This window comes from Onthophagus taurus, chromosome 11, assembly GCF_036711975.1.
Source record: "Onthophagus taurus isolate NC chromosome 11, IU_Otau_3.0, whole genome shotgun sequence".
Classification (NCBI taxonomy): Eukaryota; Metazoa; Arthropoda; class Insecta; order Coleoptera; family Scarabaeidae; genus Onthophagus; species Onthophagus taurus.
The window spans coordinates 25,602,755-25,618,154 of record NC_091976.1 but is presented as its reverse complement, the minus strand read 5'-3'; the positions used below and the strand labels follow the sequence as shown (position 1 = coordinate 25,618,154).

General features: G+C 32.2%; 3 protein-coding genes across 4 annotated transcripts; 2 read left to right on the top strand and 1 right to left on the bottom strand.

Annotated features, from left to right (window-relative positions):
* Window positions 1–623: 623 nt before the first annotated feature.
* On the top strand, window positions 624–6,043 carry LOC111413281 (signal recognition particle receptor alpha). The gene is made up of 7 exons (XM_023044191.2): window positions 624–842; window positions 907–1,303; window positions 1,360–1,477; window positions 1,530–1,683; window positions 1,799–2,542; window positions 2,600–2,809; window positions 5,766–6,043. The coding sequence occupies exons 1-7, from the start codon at window positions 726–728 to the stop codon at window positions 5,889–5,891; spliced, it is 1,866 nt and encodes a 621-aa protein (XP_022899959.2). The 5' UTR covers window positions 624–725; the 3' UTR covers window positions 5,892–6,043.
* On the bottom strand, window positions 6,022–7,011 carry LOC111413284 (breast cancer metastasis-suppressor 1-like protein). The gene is made up of 2 exons (XM_023044196.2): window positions 6,604–7,011; window positions 6,022–6,549 (listed from the first exon to the last, which is right to left on the bottom strand). Exons 1-2 carry the CDS (start codon window positions 6,887–6,889, stop codon window positions 6,146–6,148), a joined length of 690 nt encoding a protein of 229 aa, XP_022899964.1. The 5' UTR covers window positions 6,890–7,011; the 3' UTR covers window positions 6,022–6,145.
* Window positions 7,012–7,211: 200 nt separating this feature from the next.
* LOC111413283 (acyl-CoA:lysophosphatidylglycerol acyltransferase 1-like) lies at window positions 7,212–15,372 on the top strand. Of its 2 annotated transcripts, none has more exons than XM_023044194.2 (5): window positions 7,212–7,790; window positions 7,843–8,051; window positions 8,549–8,763; window positions 13,608–13,872; window positions 13,934–15,372. In XM_023044194.2, the coding sequence occupies exons 1-5, from the start codon at window positions 7,765–7,767 to the stop codon at window positions 14,338–14,340; spliced, it is 1,122 nt and encodes a 373-aa protein (XP_022899962.2). In that variant the 5' UTR covers window positions 7,212–7,764; the 3' UTR covers window positions 14,341–15,372. The 2 variants fall into 2 exon arrangements, with proteins under 2 accessions (XP_022899962.2, XP_022899963.2); XM_023044195.2 differs by having other exon boundaries at window positions 7,224–7,778.
* The last annotated feature ends 28 nt before the right edge of the window (window positions 15,373–15,400 follow it).

Here is a 15,400-nt window from a genome sequence, read left to right as displayed (position 1 = left end):
GAATTACATATTAGAAAATAAAGTAAATTTTAGATAAATTTTTAGTAGAATAATTTTTAGTTATAGTACCGTAATTTACAGGAAACTGTAAATTTAATTTCTTTGAAGAAAAGAAAAAATTATAGCTAAATAAAAATAACAGGCCATCGCGGTACTGCCTCGGCCGCAAGCGACCGCGGCTTCAAGATGTAATATCACAACCTTGTTATACACACAGATATTGTATACTAATGCAGAAAAGATACATTTTTACTGGCTATAAAAGGTTTGTAGCTGAGGTTATATACTGCTTAAGCCGCAAGCGACTTGAAGATTTAATATCACAACCTTGTCACACAAAAATAAACAAAAATTCTTATTTATCATCGTCTTAGTATTAGCATTTGATTCAAAATTTTTACATAAAGCATTATATTCAAATGAAAATACTTGACCCCAAAGCCCCCAAAGTCTCCAAACGTATTCATAATTTCCTTTGTGCGCTAAATCGAATTCCCAGTATAGAAAACGTCCGATGTCCACAAAATCATCAACTAAATTATAAATATTAATAATAATAATAACATAAATATTTGAAATTTAACAAAAACTGTTCTACTTTACCGACATTGTATCGATAAAAAAGTAATCTAATCATCGATTTGACATTTTCACCCAATTTTCACATTTTGACAGTGACATTTCGTAAATGACGTGTAATTCGCGTGTAGTTCAACATTAAAACAATGTTAGATTTATTTTCAATATTTAGTAAAGGAGGCATCGTACTATGGTGTTTCCAAAGTACGAGTCAAATATTTACGCCTTCCGTAAATGCACTTATCACTAATGTCATATTGCAGGTAAGTTTTTCGGAAAATTTGTATTTTCTTTTTCCATATGTACCTATTAATGATTTTTGTGTAGGAACGCACTGGAAATAATTCATTTGATCATAATGGTTTAAGCCTAAATTATAAATTAGATAATGAATTCGACCTGGTTTTTGTGGTTGTTTACCAAAAGATACTACAGCTATCCTATGTTGATAAATTCCTCAATGATATCCACCTGGAATTTAGGGATAAATATAAGAATGACCTTTCGGATGGAAAATATTTTCGAGAATTTAACTTTAGAAACAGCTTTAATTCTATTTTACATGCTGCCGAAGAATGGGGTAAAACCCAGCTAAAACTTCCTAAACAGATGAGAACTTTCGATGAATCTGTTAAATCTAAGAAGACTGTTGCTTCTATGATTGAAAAAAAGGGTAGTGATAAACCTAAGGAGGTTAAAAAAAGAGAAGTTGCTTTTATGGAAGGTATTATTGTTAAGTAAAAGATGATTTAATATTAAATGGTTATTTTGTTGTTTTAGAATCTCCAAAAATAACACCTCCATCTCCTAAAGCTGAGGATGGTATGGATGAGGCTACATTAGCTGCTAATAGAGCCAAATTTGCACAAAAAATATCTAAAAAGAAACCAGAAACTAAGTAAATATTTTTTTTATGATTTTTTAACCTCTAAAAATCTTTTTTATTTAAGGAAAAGCCCCAAAGTTGTGAGTGAAAAAGAAAAAGCTGGTAAAAAGCCGAGAGTTTGGGATTTAGGTGGTACAAATAAAGATTTAGAAAATTTAGAAAGAACTATTATTAAGCCAGGAAATGAAAATGACACTAATTTCACACCAAACACAGAAGTAATCCTTTTTTTTAACTTAATAATAAAATAATAGTTTATCAATAATAAATTTAACTTAATTAATAATTTAATTTAACTTAATTAACTTAATAATTTTTTTTTAATATATTTAGTTAGTTGGTAAAATGCAAGGTGTTATTAAAGATTTAGAAGTTGAAGAATCAACTGATGATGAAGATTATGAAGAAAATGAACAAGAAGAAATCAAACAAACAAAATCATCCTCCAAAGGAGGAATGTTTTCATTATTCAAGGGCTTAGTTGGAACAAAAAATCTTTCCCACACCGATATGCAACCGGTTTTAGAAAAATTAAAAGATCATTTAATCAGTAAAAACGTCGCCGCGGATATCGCAATAAAACTATGCGAATCCGTTGCGACAAAACTCGAAGGAAAAGTCTTGGGGACCTTTGAAACAGTTGCAAATACAGTAAAATCAACCTTAACTGATTCTTTGGTACAAATTCTTAGCCCAAAACGGCGCGTTGATATTTTAAGAGATTGCATTGAGGCTCAAAAGAATTCAAGACCTTATGTTATGACGTTTTGTGGGGTTAACGGGGTGGGAAAATCAACAAATTTGGCTAAAATATGTTTTTGGTTGATTGAAAATAATATGCGCGTTTTAATCGCGGCTTGTGACACTTTTCGAGCTGGGGCTGTCGAACAATTACGCACGCATATGAAACATTTAAACGCGTTGCATCCGCCAGAAAAGCACGGTGGAAAACAAATGGTGCAATTATATGAAAAGGGTTATGGAAAAGATGCGGCCGGAATCGCTATGGAAGCTATACGATTCGCGAAAGATATGGGAATTGATATTGTTTTAGTTGATACAGCAGGAAGAATGCAGGTTTGTTTTTAATTCTTTTTTATGATTAATTTGTATGGTTATTTTTTTTTCTTTAAGGATAACGAGCCTTTAATGAGAGCCTTATCTAAATTAATCAAAGTAAATGAGCCTGATTTGGTGCTTTTCGTTGGTGAAGCTTTAGTAGGAAATGAAGCAGTTGATCAACTTGTTAAATTTAATCAAGCTTTAGCTGATTACTCTTCCAGTTCTAATCCACATCAAATTGATGGAATTGTTTTAACAAAATTTGATACAATTGATGATAAGGTAATCAAAAACCATTATTAAATTAAATTCTTCTTTTAGTTCTAGGTTATGCAGCGCTAGACCAAGTATACTGTGTTAATTATTTATCAGACTCGACGTCATAATTGCAAGTATGCAACTAAATACGCAAATCGCGTATTGCAATACCAATACTGTGATATTGGTTGCATACTTGCAATGATGACGTGGAGTTCGATAATTAATTAACACACTATACTAGAATTATTCGGATTTAGTCGTCTTAAGAGACTTCTGGCTAAACCTAAATGGTTCTAGTCTAGGTCTTACTTCTAGGTATAGTGTTAGTTCTAGTTTTACACTTGTACTGTTACTAGAACTAACATTAGACCTAGAATCATTTGGGATTAACCGTCTTAAGAGACGTCTGGCTCAACCCAAATGTTTCTAGTCTAGGTTTAACGTTAGTTCTAGTGACAGTGCAAGTGTAAAACTAGAACTAACACTATACCTAGAACTAGAATCATTCGGGTTTAGCCGTCTTGAGAGACGTGCGTCTCTTTAGACGATCGAAAACACAGGGTTATCATAAAGACGTCACCTTTTTCCAAGCATAACTTTTTCTTTGCAAAACTACACAATGCATGTACTATTAAGCCATGTTGCATTTTATGTGGGACAGTGCATTTATATATTGCTCCTTATATGAAATTCCCGGTATAACAAATTTAGTAACTAACTTAAAAATAAAGCGTGTGATGGCGTCGGATAAATCTTTTCCTATTCCTCCATCCACTTCTTCCACTCCCTCCGGTTCCTGGCTAATTCGTTTATATCTGCTAGAGCCTTTCCTTTTTTCTTCCATACCAGCGTACCAGTTTAGTTGCATTCTCTCCATTTTGCTGATTATCTCCTTTTAAACTACTATTTCATTTCCATTGCTGTGATCTTTTCTTCGTGTATATCTTCGAGTGTCCATGATTCACTGGCATATTTATGTTAATATTGGGACTGCCACCGAGTTGTACACTTTCAATTTTATCTTTTTATCTATCTCCTTCTTCCCAAAAATTGCCTCTCCTAATTCTTCCATTGTTATCTCTTTAGTTGCTATGTCTGTAGTGTCTTCCTTTATCTCATCTTCTCTTCCTTCCTTCATTGTTTGTGTCCGTTTTCCATCCATGAACTTTTTTGCATAAAAGTCCGCCCATATGTCCAGAATTTCCCTTATAGTTGTCTTGTCTTTATCTCGTTGTTTTTATCTTTGACGGCTTTTATTTGTTTCCTTTGATCTCCCTTCAGTTTTCTTATTTGATTCCAGAATTTCCTGTTATTTGATCCGTAGGTATGTTTCACTTAAGCTTGTTTCCAACGTTTCTTTTTCGCCACCCTTGCCATATTCTTAGCTACACCTCTGTTCTTTCGAATTCGTTCTTTATGTATTTCTTCCATGACTCTTTCTTCTTCTTGATTGCCTGTCGGACCTCTTCATTCCACCAGTATCTTTTCTTTGTCTGATTATTATATTTTTTCATTCCACACACCTCCATTGCTTTATTTCGCATTATCTTTTTAAAAATTCACCACCTTTCTGCTAGTGCTAAATTCTCTGTTTGTTTTAGTTTTTGAAATTCGTTGTTTGTTTTTTCTTGGTATTTTAGTCTTTTTTCCTCCTGCCTTAGTTTATGGATGTTTATTTTCGGTAGCTTTTCATCTTTTCTCTTTCGATTTCTATATTATTAATATTTGCCATGACTAGTCTGAGATTCCGGTTGTAATCAATAATACTTTTAGCATTCCTTTCTTTCGCCTCATCTTGCCTCATCTGACTTCCATTATAATTACTTCATCTTCTTGTTCTCTGGATTTATCGAAGGTTTTCTGCAAACTTGAGTAAAAATCTCATATTTCTTATTCTTCTGCTTCTTCCATTGGTGCGTAGTTTCCAGAATTCTTGAATTTACTGGTTAGTTCTTCTGTTATAATTATTCCTACAGCCTCCTTGCTCCATGTATTTTCTTGAACTCCTGAAAAGTATAGACTATAATTGTTTGATAATTGTATGCTTCCCCTTCTCTTCTTTTTAACTTCACTAATTTCCATTATTTCTATCCCAAACCTCTTCATCTCAATCCATTTCCTTTCCCATTAAAGTTGTAATATTCCCCATCTTTATAACTTTACTATTTTCTTCTTTCGTTTATCCATATCCCTGCCATTTTGATCCTAAGTAAAATCTTTTTTTTTTCTCTTTTTTTCTTTTTTCCATATCGTCGGGTGATCTTTCCTAAACTGTACGTTTATTCTTGCCAAGTTCTTCATCCTTTACAATTATTTTGTTATAAATTAGCTTTAACTCCTTTCCTCCTGAGTTCCCTTAGTTCAGTCATCAAATCATATCTCTCTTTCTGAATTTTCTTAGAGTAGTCCTCATCTATCAATATGTTCGTTCCTTTCAACTCTTTAGCGTTTTTTAGGATATCCATCCTTCTCCTTCCTTTGTTAGTTTTACTAATATCGGCCAATTTGTGATATCAATATCATCTCTTGTTAAATTTACACTGATATTCCTCATCAAGTTAATCACCTCTTTTTGAAACTTTCAAATCTCTCTTCTTTAATAACCACAATTTTATGTCACCTCTCTTTCCAGCATATCTATATGTTTCTCCTAAAGCTTAAGTTCCTCATTTTCCCTTTTGTATCCATTCATCTCCCTTTTGATATTGGTCAGCTGTTTCTTTATGTCTCTAAACATATTTTAAATTTTTTCCATATTCCTATTATGGCTCTGTTTATGCCGCCTAAATTCGTTGTTGACCGCCCTCAACCTAATTAAACCAATAATTCCACCAGAAATCCACTTTTCCTCACTATCACTAATGATTCAAATGACCACAGTTTGTTATTTCCCCAGAAATTTACGATTTACGCACATATTTCCTTGTTAAAATACCAGGATTATTAAATTAAATACAAAAATATTTTTTTATTTTAGGTTGGTGCAGCTATCTCAATGACTTACATAACTGGACAACCCATCGTTTTTGTTGGAACAGGTCAAACATACACTGATTTAAAAGCCTTAAACGCAAAAGCAGTTGTACACGCACTCATGAAATAAAAAAATCAAATAAATCATTTCCCATTTTTAAATTATTAATGATTAAATTAAAGGAAGTAATTGTGAGTTTAGTGCAAAAGGTGTTTTTTTAAGGTGAAAGGATTACAACAAAAAGTGATTAAATAAATCCTTATTTGTAAACAATTAAACAATCTTTATTATTATTATTTTTAAACCTTTTTTTCATAAAAAAAAAACAATTTTTTCTTCAAACCCAAAGTCAATAAATAAAAAAAACAAAACTCTAATTCATTTTATGTGGATCGTTTCAACGCTTTTCTTATAATGGCCCAATCTTCCATAATATCTTGAGGTCTCAACATGTAAACTATGTAAGGTCCGGAAACTGTAACAGCTTTTCGACGGGATCTTGACCTAGATCTTGAACTCCACTCGCCGCCCTCGCCCCAACTAATTTCTACATTGTGACGATCTTCCTCTAACCGGCGAATGGTCTCGATTAAATCCTCAAAGTAAAAATCCCAAGATAAACTTTTCTCACTCTCAAAGTTTTGCAAAGCAGCCTGTTCTTCAGCTTCGAATTTATTTCTTATATTTGTTAATCTTAATTGTCGTAAAATCCCGGCTACTTCAGTTCGAACAAACATGTTTTCCTGAAGTTCTTGAAGGGGGCCTAAATATTCCTGAGATCTTCCTCCTAAGAAAACACAAATTAATTATTTTAATTATTAAAAAAAATTGTTTTATTAACCTTTTACTTCTTGAAGTTGATGATCAACTTGGGCAATTCTTTCCTTGTACAGTAACTCCCGAAGTAAGGTAAACTGTCTTTCCAAGTCGGATAAGTTCTCCATACATTCTGTACGTCGTCGCTCGCATTCTCCTTCATCCATTTCTGAGCTATCGTCCGAATCGGCTTCTTCATCGCTGGTTTCTCGGGTGTTGTCCACTTCGCTGGTGTTGGATCGCTCTGATTCACCCCCAGACATCTCCCCGTCGCTTTCATCGCCGGCGGCGTTATTATTCATTAACTTCATTTTGATTCATACAATTTTAACTTAATCGGTAAATTAAAGAATGGGAAATCAAACGTAAGCGTCTGTTGTGTTTTGCTTTTTGAGGTTATTAATTTGACGTATTTGACGTTTCCCCCTCTTGGATCGCGGGTTAATTGGTGCGCATGCGTTGTTGTTTTATGAAACTTTCTTATTAAAAATTTATACTTTATTTATTGATGATATAGGTTTTGTTGTGTTTTTTTTTTATGTTTGTGGGTTTTTTTGATGGGTTTTGGGGAAATTAAAAAGTAAATTTGTGATTAATATTCGTGGGAGGTTTGTGACATGAATGGTTTGTTTAAAACGACGATAGATGTCGCTAATATATTTATTAAAAGTCATTAATTTTATTTGAGAAAATGATGCAAATTTGACATTGTACAAAATTTACATTGTGCAACAAAGCGATGTCACACTTATCTGCGTCGAAAAATGCGATATGTACGGTTTGCGACCCGGTAAAATTCAACTAAAGGGCGAAAAGACGTGTTGGCGATTCGTTGGGCGCCGCGCCTTGCACCAGATCAAAGTTTTTTGTGGTGTGCGGTGTTTTTAGTCCGTTCCGGTTTGTGTTGAATTAGATGAGTTAGGTTTTTCCTAGTAAAAATCGCCTAATAATAAAATTAAATAAAAATACATGTCGGTTTGAATCATTCCTGAATGATCAGAGTTGAAAGTTCCGGTAGAAATGATCCCACAAAAAAACCGTGAGTCTCACGAATTATTTTTGTTTACATTTTAACCGTTCGGGATATCGATTATTGTGCGGGAACCGATCAAAAACGTACGGTTTTTCTTAAATAAATGTCCAATTCGTCGCATGTTCGATGTACAACTCGTAAATCTATCTTAGAATGGATAGCATAAGGTTTTATTTAGAGTAAGTTTTATCTTTCCCATTAAATATATCATCATTGTTCTTTTTTATTTAGAAATTGGTATGTAATTCCTAAGGCAATCTTTCGGTTGTGTTTTATATTAGTAAATAACGCATATTGCATTCCTACATACGTAATATGGATGATTATGTTGTCTCCTATACGGAGATTCAATCCAGATACTTTTTGGAGAATAGAAGGATACTTTTTTCATTGGTTGCTTGCCATGGTTTCGATGTGGAGTTGGTCAGCAGGATACGATGGTAAATAATTTTTAAATTTGTTGTTTTAATTCACAACTGCAATAAATTTGTGGAGAAATTTCTAAATTTAGTACTCAAGTAAATAAGGATGAAATAATTAAATATTTGTACAAGATATAGCGCTTGTTAAGGTTCATACTTTGAGGTAAAAGCTTACATTTTAACCTTTGAGTTCATTCAAACCAAAATTATGTTTAAAAAACATTTTTGATTCATCCTTCATGTAAACTTGAAATTCTTATAAACTTTGCTTCTAATCTAAAAATAATTTAGATGCTCCTCCAATATCTATATTTAAATGGTTTATTTATTACATAAAAAAACCTGTTCAACTAGATTATAAAAAATATAGCTTCATCTATCATAAAATTGTTGTGTTGCATAAGAATTTGTTCAAGGATACCAATAAATAATGAGACACAGCATACATTTTTCTTTTTTTATTCCTGTTACTAATCATTAAAATTTTTTTTGTAATATTTTCTTTTTATTTTTAGTTGTAGAAGTAGGTGACGATATATCACATTGCATAGATGATAGGACTTTAGTGATAGCAAACCATCAATCGACAGCTGATGTGCCCTTTTTGATGGCGTGTTTTAACACACGTAAGAACGTCCTGCCAAATTTAATGTGGATTATGGACCGGTTATTTAAATTTACAAATTTTGGAATAGTCAGTGTTATCCATCAGGATTTCTTCATTATGTCGGTAAGAAAAACAACAAATTAAGTTGTTTATTTTTTTTTTGTATTTATTAATTTCGCTTACAAGTGAATATAATTATAGCAATTTTAAGATGATTGTGTGTTGTAAAGGTCATGATGCGGATTATATTGAAGGATATTTTTGTTTGGATTTAAATCAGTCTTCTTTGTTTGATTATTTATGTTTTTGTGTGTTCTTTTAATTCTTTTTTAGGTGTTACTGAATTTATCTGACTGAAAATATATATAATCTACAAAAAAATGTGTGTAGGTTGATAAGACCATTTAATATGTGATGTTTACGTTTTTTTCTAATTAGATGTATCAGTTAATCTCTGACCTAGATGATTCATATTTGTTCCACTTATTTTTGGTTTCATAGTATATATTTTTTTAATTCAATTTCTTGCTTAGCTTAAATTAAAATTAAATATGTCTATTTCTACATAATGATTAATATTCATTATACAGTGTCCCAAAATATTAAATAGATTACATCAAAATGTTAACCTGTTGCATTTTTGTTGGAACAAAGTTTAAAATGAGTTTCTAAATTTTTATTGAAGCAGTTTACCTTCCAATCTGTACAGTGCGTTACAAAAGTAACGGATAAATTCGATAAAATTATTATAAACAATTTATGAAAAAATCGCCGAAACGGGTCTAAAGATTTAAATTTTTTGCAATTTTTGAACGTGTTATGACGTCATAAAAATGTTTTTTTAAATGGAACACCCCATTTTTTTATATCGGAATTTGAAAGAGGATTTTTTTCTGAATTATGTACAGGGTGGTTCAAATTCGATGTCTGAATAGGCTATCTCGGACACTATAAGAGTTAGAAAAAAAGTAGCTTACATATCATGATCTCGTTTTTCGAGAAACTGCTAATGCCAAAAATCTCAAAGCGCTATCGTCTTTTGTTTTTCCCCTAGAGGCCAAAATTGAAAATATCGTAAAACCAGCAAGTGCAATTATCTTGGTTATTATTATAGGTGGAGTATTATAACCAAGACATTATATGGACACTTTTTTACAAAGAATTTGATGACGTAGTCAAAAAAAATTTTTCGGTTTTGGATTTTGAGATATTATGACAATTTTCGTTTTTTTAAATGGAAACAACCACTGATTATTCAATTAAATTCGCTTATTAAGTTCGTTATTTTTTTCTGATTACAAAAATATGGGGTTAGATAGGTCTATTTCTTATTGTTTTAGAATAAAGCTAAAAATAAGCTTTTTTTTAGTGTCCTCAAAGAACTTAAATTTACAGTTTTCTGTAAATTACGGTACTATAACTAAAAATTATTCTACTAAAAATTTCTCTTTCATTTTAACATGTTAAACTTTTCGTAATCCATCTTAAAAAATAGGATTTTTAATTTGACACTTCAGAAAATTTTTGAATACAAGCAAATGTTGCTATGTTTATTTGAATTTAAAAAATAATGAGCGCCATCTATCAATAATTTATGAAGTCATTTCTATTATGTATTATGTATCTATTATTATTCTATTCCAATTTTTGTGTAAAACAAATATAAATTAAATAGTTCAACAAATGTATTTGTTTCAAATATCAGAAATATGTTTTTTTAAATTTTTAGTTATAATTTACAGGAAACTGTAAATTTAATTTCTTTGACGACACTAAAAAAAAGTTTATTTTTAGCTTTATTCTAAAACAATAACAAATAGACCTGTCAAACCCCATATTTTTGTAATCAGAAAGAAATAACGAATTTAATAAGCGAATAATCAGTGGTTGTTTCCATTAAAAAAAACGAAAATTGTCATGATATCTCAAAATCTAAAACCGAAAAATTTTTTTTGACTACGTCATGAAGTTCTCTGTAAAAAAAGTGTCCATATAATGTCTTAGTTATAATATTCCATCTGTAATAATAACCAAGATAATTATACTTGTTAGTTTTACAATATTTTCAATTTTGGCGCTTTGAGATTTTCGGCATTAGCAGTATCTCGAAAAACGAGATCATAACATGTAAGCTACCTTTTTTCTACAAACTTCACCCCCTGTACAATAAATATTAATATCGGTTACATAAGAAAATTTTCGAGAAAAATCAATTTAAAGTTTAATTATTTCCATTCATTTGATATAAAAAATAGTAGTAGTTGTGCGTAACCATGGCAACCAATTGTTTAGATTTAAAATTTCCAAGTGTCAAAATTCGATTTGAATTGAATTGTTTATTTAAATTAATTATTATTACTATTGTATTTGAGATACAAAAGTAGCAATAGCTTGTTTCAATACAAACTGGCGTTCTGACTTCTGTTGTACAGATCTTTAGTGGCAATAAAAGACACAATTTTGAGAAAAGTAAAAAAACGCTCATTACGGTTATTATTGAGCCTATTCATTCTTCATTAATGTAAGCCATTTTTAATGGTGACCATATCTTACCATGACATAAAATTCAGTGTATTAAGCCGAGGTCGCTTGCGGCCGAGGCAGTCTCCGAGGCTTGTTTTACACTAGTCTTGCGTTGATATGGCATTAATTGTAGTGTATCGGCTGCAAGCGACCTCAGTTTAAGCCAGTAATATGGTGTATTTCAGTGTATTAAGCCGAGGTCGCTTGCGGCCGAGGCAGTACGTTGTATTACACTAATCTTGTGGTGATATGGTATTAATATTAGCGCCTCGGCCGCAAGCGACCTCGGCATAAACTAATGACGTCGTGTGTTTCAGTGTATTAAGCCGAGGTCGCTTGCGGCCGAGGCAGTACGTTGTTTTACACTAATTTTGTGGTGATATGGTATTAATTGTAGCGCCTCGGCCGCAAGCGACCTCGATATCCACCAATGATGTCCTGTGTTTCAGTGTATTAAGCCGAGGTCGCTTGCGGCCGAGGCAGCCGGTTATTTTACACTAGTTTTGCGGTGATATGGCATTAATTATAGCGCTTCGGCCGCAAGCAACGTCAGTTTAAGCCAGTAATATGGTGTATTTCAGTGTATTAAGCCGAGGTCGCTTGCGACCGAGGCAGTACGTTGTTTTACACTACTCTTGTGATGATATGGTATTAATATTAGCGCCTCGGCCGCAAGCGACCTCGGCATAAAGCACCGACGTCGTGGGTGTCAGTGCATTAAGCCGAGGTCGCTTGCGACCGAGGCAGTACGTTGTTTTACACTACTCTTGTGGTGATATGGTATTAAAATTAGCGCCTCGGCCGCAAGCGACCTCGGCATAAAGCACCGACGTCGTGGGTGTCAGTGCATTAAGCCGAGGTCGCTTGCGACCGAGGCAGTACGTTGTTTTACACTAGTCTTGTGGTGATATGGTATTAATTGTAGTGCCTCGGCCGCAAGCGACCTCGGCATTAACCGGTGACGTCATGTGTTTCAGTCTATTAAGCCGAGGCAGCCGCTTGTTTTACACTAGTCTTACGTTGATATGGCATTAATTGTAGTGCCTCAGCCGCAAGCGACCTCGGCATCAACCAGTGACGTCGTGTGTTTCAGTGTATTAAGCCGAGGTCGCTTGCGGCCGAGGCAGCCGCTTGTTTTACACTAGTCTTGTGTTGATATGGCATTAATTGTAGTGCCACGGCCGCAAGCGACCTCGGCATAAACCAGTGACGTCGTGTGTTTTAGTGTATTAAACCAAGGCCGTTTGCGGCCGAGGCAATACGTTGTTTTACACCAGTTCTGTGTTTATATGGTATTAATTGTAGCGCTTTGGCCGCAAGCAACCTCGGCTTAAGACAATGGCATCGTGTATTTCATTGTATTCAACCGAGGGGGTACATTGTTTGACACCAGTATTGTATTGATATGATATTAATTGTAGCTCCTCGACTTGGTTCCTTGATTTTATTGTTTTTAGGCATTGCGTTTTTAGATTTGGGTTGGGTTGGGTTGAATATTAATTGTAGTGTTATAAAGGCGCAAAATATTTCTTGTACTTAAGGCAGATATACGAAAGATCTTAGAATACGTTTTTATATGATTATTGTGGTCCTACTCGATACTATGCTTTTAGGTGTTTAACTGTCTAAATTTTAAAGACTTAAACGTTGTTCCAATAAAGAAATGCAAACGCTTAAAACAATTGTAATCGCAGTAATAATTTGTCTATTATCAACTAGAAAGTGGTAAAAATGGCACTACCTATTCTTAATTAGTTCTTCTTAACTGTTGATTGATGAAGGATTTAATTGACACCTGCTACATGCAAAATCACATCCATACCTGCATACTTGCTGTGTCTATTATTCATTTTAAATTAATGTGGTACTTTATATAAGTGGTACTTATTCTGACCGCATACCTAGTGGTACTTTAACTGCCACTTTAAGTTGAGACATCATAATTAAATATTGTGTAAATCTTTGTAATCATGATAAACATCAAATATATAATATTAATCAGATTGCGTAATCGAACGTTGTACTTAAAAACTTAACACGCTTTTTTAGAATGTAATATCGATTAATTTTCTTTTATCTCTATGTCTTTTAATACAACTTTGTTGCTATTTTAATTTTTTTTGAAACAACCTACATATTTAGTACTTAATGTTTAAACAAAAAATGATGACTGTTTATCATGGTTTAAACATTTCTTTTCTGGGTAATAGTTTAAAATTAGATTGGGTTGGACTTAAACTTAATCGTTCTATAAAAAAATGAATTGATTCGTTGGTAATATGATTAATCTTTATAATCCCTGATAAAACGCATTACTTACATACTTTGATATTATGTAAGTAGATAAAACATTTTTTGCTTTATAAATAATACTTTAATAAAATAATTTATGTTCAGGATGTATCTAAAAAACATTCCAAAACATGAATTGTCTATCATTATAGGGTAAAGAAAATCGTGAAAAATCAATACAATCATTAGTACAACATTTACTCGAATCCTACATCCCAAGAAAACGAAAGTGGATGGTTTTATTTCCAGAGGGTGGGTTCCTTAGGAAACGAAGGGCAGTTTCACAACGTTACGCAGAAAAGAATAACCTCCCAGTGCTCAATCACGTCTCTCTTCCAAGGGTTGGTGCTTTAAAGGCGATCATGAATACCGTCGGGCCTTTACCCAACAATAACAGCTCATTAGATATTCCAAATGGTACTTAATAAATCTTTTTTTAATATAATTTTGTAGTAAAAAATTGTATTTATTTTTAAAGGGTTACCAAAACCGAATGAACGACTTACTTGGGTATTAGACATCACAGTAGCGTATCCAAATGGGGAACCTCTTGATTTAGGGCAGATAATTTTTGGTTATAGGCCGCCATGTAAAACGACGATTTTTTACAGAGTATACGAGTGTAAAGACGTGCCTCAGGATGAAGAAGCGCAAACGCGATGGTTATACAACTTATTTGAAGAAAAAGAACGGTTATTGGACATGTTTTATAAGACGGGAAAATTTCCAATTAGCGAATATTGTAAAAATCCGGCACAACCTCACATTGTGGCTCAAGATTGTCTTCGATATCTCATTTTACACTTATTTTTTATCACGTCCACATATGTACACATTCAAATGTTCATGGCGGTTTATGAATATTGTAACTATTTGATGTATTAACGTACGACACTCGCTTACTTGGTTTATTTGATTAAAATATACATGTAGACCAAGTCAGCGAGAATTTAGGGGGATTTAATTATTATTTTAAAAAAGAAATTCTAAGAAAAAATACAGAAAGAAATAAGTGAACTAATAATTATTGAAGTTTCCTCACTTGTAGGGTAGAATTTGTACCATTTAAACAGTTGTATTTTTGGCGATTTTTTCAACTCCTACTAATCAAGGAATTTAACGATTACAAAAAAAACTAATTACTAAATAAATAAGAAAAAAGAGAAACATTAATTAATTGGAAAAAAAACTTTACTCTTGTATATAAATGATAACGATGTATAAAGATTAATAAAAACAATGTTTGAAATCGAAAAAAAAGGAAGAATTTAAAAAAACGTCCATGGTTGTGTTTTTAAAGTAGCTAAAGGAAAATTTAATGGAGATTTAGTAATTTATTTAGTCAATTTACATCTTTGCCCCAAAAAACACCTTAATTTATTACAATAATTATGCTACTGTGATTTAGAATTTATAAAACGGTGAAAATATCCCAAATGAACCAAGATTTTATTTTTATTTTAATTTTTGTTTATCTCAATCTTTTTCTTTTCTTATTTACATTTCTTAGTCTTCTCAAATAATACATGTATATCTATGATGTGTGTAATAAACAAAAAATATTTAAAATAAAGAACAAAAAGATTAAATTGTTAAAAAAAAAATGTGAAGAAAAAAGATAATAAATTACGTGTTTTATATCTCGACGTAGAAACTAATCCAACACAAATCTTTTACTGTGTCACCTCACTTTATTAAAAGAAATTAATGACTTTTTACACCGATTTTTTTCTTTGTTTTTTGGACGGTAAGTGATTACAGTAATTTTTATGGCTGCCAGCACATCACACGATAATTTGTCGCCCATATTTTCTAATTATTAATTATTAAATCTTAAGAAAGGTTTATTAATTCCGAATTGTTGTACAAAATGATGTAAAATTCCAAATTGCAAAAATAAAAATCATTGTTTTGAAATACTAAATATTTTCTTAAAATCCATGAA

Excerpts from the sequence above, each read along its gene's own strand:
- LOC111413281 (XM_023044191.2), top strand. The coding sequence starts at position 726 with ATGTTAGATTTATTTTCAATATTTAGTAAAGGAGGCATCGTACTATGG. Across the intron at positions 1,304-1,359 it reads AGAAGTTGCTTTTATGGAAG|AATCTCCAAAAATAACACCT; the intron begins GTATTATTGTTA and ends TTGTTGTTTTAG. Across the intron at positions 2,543-2,599 it reads ATACAGCAGGAAGAATGCAG|GATAACGAGCCTTTAATGAG; the intron begins GTTTGTTTTTAA and ends TTTTTCTTTAAG.
- LOC111413284 (XM_023044196.2), bottom strand. The coding sequence starts at position 6,889 with ATGAAGTTAATGAATAATAACGCCGCCGGCGATGAAAGCGACGGGGAG. Across the intron at positions 6,550-6,603 it reads TCAACTTCAAGAAGTAAAAG|GAGGAAGATCTCAGGAATAT; the intron begins GTTAATAAAACA and ends GTGTTTTCTTAG.
- LOC111413283 (XM_023044194.2), top strand. The coding sequence starts at position 7,765 with ATGGATAGCATAAGGTTTTATTTAGA. Across the intron at positions 8,052-8,548 it reads TTGGTCAGCAGGATACGATG|TTGTAGAAGTAGGTGACGAT; the intron begins GTAAATAATTTT and ends TTTTATTTTTAG. Across the intron at positions 13,873-13,933 it reads CTCATTAGATATTCCAAATG|GGTTACCAAAACCGAATGAA; the intron begins GTACTTAATAAA and ends TTATTTTTAAAG.